Raw genomic sequence first — 2825 nt, 5'->3', positions numbered from 1 at the left:
ATGACAGTGATAACAGTGACGATAGTGATGTAGTAATGGTAGTGATGATAGTGATGACAGTGATGGTAGAGATGACAGTGATAACAGTGACGATAGTGATGACAGTGATGGTAGAGATGACAGTGATAACAGTGACGATAGTGATGACAGTGATGGTAGAGATGACAGTGATAACAGTGACGATAGTGATGACAGTGACGATAGTGATGACAGTGATGGTAGAGATGACAGTGATAACAGTGACGATAGTGATGTAGTAATGGTAGTGATGATAGTGATGACAGTGATGGCAGAGATGACAGTGATAACAGTGACGATAGTGATGGTAGTGACGATAGTGATGACAGTGATAACAGTGACGATAGTGATGACAGTGATAACAGTGACGATAGTGATGACAGTGATGGTAGAGATGACAGTGATAACAGTGACGATAGTGATGGTAGTGACGATAGTGATGACAGTGATAACAGTGACGATAGTGATGGTAGTAATGGTAGTGACGATAGTGATGACAATGATGGTAGTGACAATAGTGACGATAGTGATGACAGTGACGATGGTGATGACAGTGATGGTAGTGACGATGGTGATGATAGTTACAGTAGTGACGATAGTGATGGTAGTGATGATAGTGACTGTAGTGATGATAGTGACAGTAGTGACGGTAGTGATGATAGTGACAGTAGTGACTATAGTTACGGTAGTGATGACAGTGACTGTAGTGATGATAGTGACAGTAGTGACGGTAGTGATGATAGTGACAGTAGTGACGGTAGTGATGATAGTCATGGTAGTGACGGTAGTGATGATAGTCATGGTAGTGATGATAGTGACAGTAGTGATGGCAATGATGATAGTGACAGTAGTGACTATAGTGAAGGTAGTGATGACAGTGATGATAGTCATGGTAGTGATGGTAGCTGAGCGTGCAGTGAACGCATGTGTGTCGGTCGTGTCTCTCACCGCTCGTGGATGAGCTTGAGCTGCAGTGTCTGCTGCTCCTGAACGCTGGCCAGCAGCTTCCTGAGGAGCTCACACTGCTGCGTCACATGGGCGTCCTTCATTTCCTGTTCCTCTGTGCTGTGACAGTTGATCATCTCTGACCACTCTTTAGTGTGCTGCGCCACCATGTCCTTCACCTGAGAGGGAGGAACACCAGCACAACAGACACGCTTGCTGACAAACTCTATTGTGAATAAAAACCATTCAAACACAGACGGCTGGGGTTTCCATCAGTACATCAGCGGTCAATCATGACTTCAGAAAGATCTAAAGCACAGGATCTAGACTGATGCATAACTAGAAATATCTACAACATTTAGGATATGATTAACTGCCAATCAAATCCGATCAATCAAAAGTAATTTTGTTTCTGTTAGATGTCATTTAAAACAATTACATTGGCAGGAGCTCCAGTGACATTTTCAGAGTGGTTTTGCATGCGCTCAAGTTTTGTTCAGAATTCAGGTAATGCACTTGAAAACGAACATGTGAATCACACTGTAAAGTTTAAGTTTCATATAAACATAACTTTCAAAAACTGAAATCAGTTCGGAATTATTAGTGCATGTAAACAAACCTACTGAAGCGTATTCTTATACTGATTCCTGCAAAAGTGCTAAAGCCAGTCAGAACAGAGCATGTGATTATGTCATTGTTGTGTGTTATATGGCCAAATGCTCCACGGGCGAGAAAGTTATAAGACACAAAGCATGATGGGATTTTCTTCCGTACCTTTTCTTTATGGTCTGTCGTGAGCATCTCAACCTTTATGGCCGTCTCCTTCTTTAACTCGGAGCAGTTGTTTTCACTAAAACAGAGAACAATAACATCAGGACTGATTGACTGAGATGATGTTTCCCATCATGCTTCACTCACCCTCTCTTCTTGATGGCCTTCTCCAGCAGCTTCTCCAGCGTGAACTTCTCCTTGTCATGCTGAGCCACTATTTTGTCCACCTGCGTGCAGTGTGATTTCTGCATGGCGTTGTGTTCCTGCGAGCAGAAGACGCGTTCATCATTTCATCGGCGGACAGGAATCCTTCCAGCGTTCTAATGATGGTCTGACAGTGTCACTGACCTTAGTGTGTCGTTTCTTTAGTGTGTTCAGTTCCTTCTGCTGCTTCTTCATCAGTTTAATGAAGGTCTAGAGAAAAGAGATTTGTGGGATTTATGAGGTTTATTCTTTCAAAAAAGACACTTTACAACCAGCGAAACTACAAAGAGTGAAATGCAGAACTCAAAACGAATCAGTGAATCCTGAACAAACTGACTAACAATAATGAATCAGAAGAACCCAATAATGCAGCATTTCATCACCAGCACTGGTGCAAAATAATCCAATACTGTGTATATGAATGTTTTACCTTCATCTGCTTCAAATCTTCAATGTTCACCTGATTCACAATGGCAGAATTATCTGGAAACAGAAGAAACAAACAACTTCAATGATGCAAATTGTATTGTCATACTTGCTGATTATTCATAACCTTCATGAACTAATTTTAAATATTCAAATATATTGTCTCTTTAGCTTTGTGTTATATTGTGATGGTGCGTGTGTGTGTGTGAGAGAGAGTGTGTGTGTGTGTACGTGCATGTGTGTGCGTCTCACCGCGTTTGTTCTCGCTGACGTTGTTCTGTGTGGCGTTCACCTCGGAGCTGCTCTGCGGCGTCACGTTAGTCTTCACCTGATTCACTTTTCCCTTCTTATCGCTCTTGCAGTTTTCATTGGGAACGTCTGCGATGTCACTCTGCACCGCCAAAACAAACACATGTCAGGACACACACACACACACACACACACACACACACACACAGTCG

The 2825-nt window shown here is 42.4% G+C and overlaps 1 protein-coding gene across 4 annotated transcripts in view; it reads right to left on the bottom strand.

The window, feature by feature from the left end:
• Positions 1-2825, bottom strand: part of LOC107557901 (1-phosphatidylinositol 4,5-bisphosphate phosphodiesterase beta-4-like) — a 50865-nt gene that overhangs the window by 5343 nt on the left and 42697 nt on the right. For all 4 annotated transcript variants that reach the window (XM_016241478.1, XM_016241477.1, XM_016241479.1 and 1 more), the window contains 6 exons: positions 2617-2755; positions 2369-2421; positions 2083-2148; positions 1882-1997; positions 1738-1813; positions 967-1142 (listed from right to left, as the gene is read on the bottom strand). In XM_016241478.1, the coding sequence (XP_016096964.1) occupies positions 967-1142; positions 1738-1813; positions 1882-1997; positions 2083-2148; positions 2369-2421; positions 2617-2755 (626 nt within the window). The remainder of the gene's footprint in view (positions 1-966; positions 1143-1737; positions 1814-1881; positions 1998-2082; positions 2149-2368; positions 2422-2616; positions 2756-2825) is intronic.

Source organism: Sinocyclocheilus grahami, unplaced genomic scaffold, assembly GCF_001515645.1.
Source record: "Sinocyclocheilus grahami isolate Dianchi unplaced genomic scaffold, SAMN03320097.WGS_v1.1 scaffold623.1, whole genome shotgun sequence".
Taxonomy (NCBI): Eukaryota; Metazoa; Chordata; class Actinopteri; order Cypriniformes; family Cyprinidae; genus Sinocyclocheilus; species Sinocyclocheilus grahami.
Note: the sequence above shows the minus strand (reverse complement) of the source record. Positions and strands in the feature narration are given on the sequence as shown.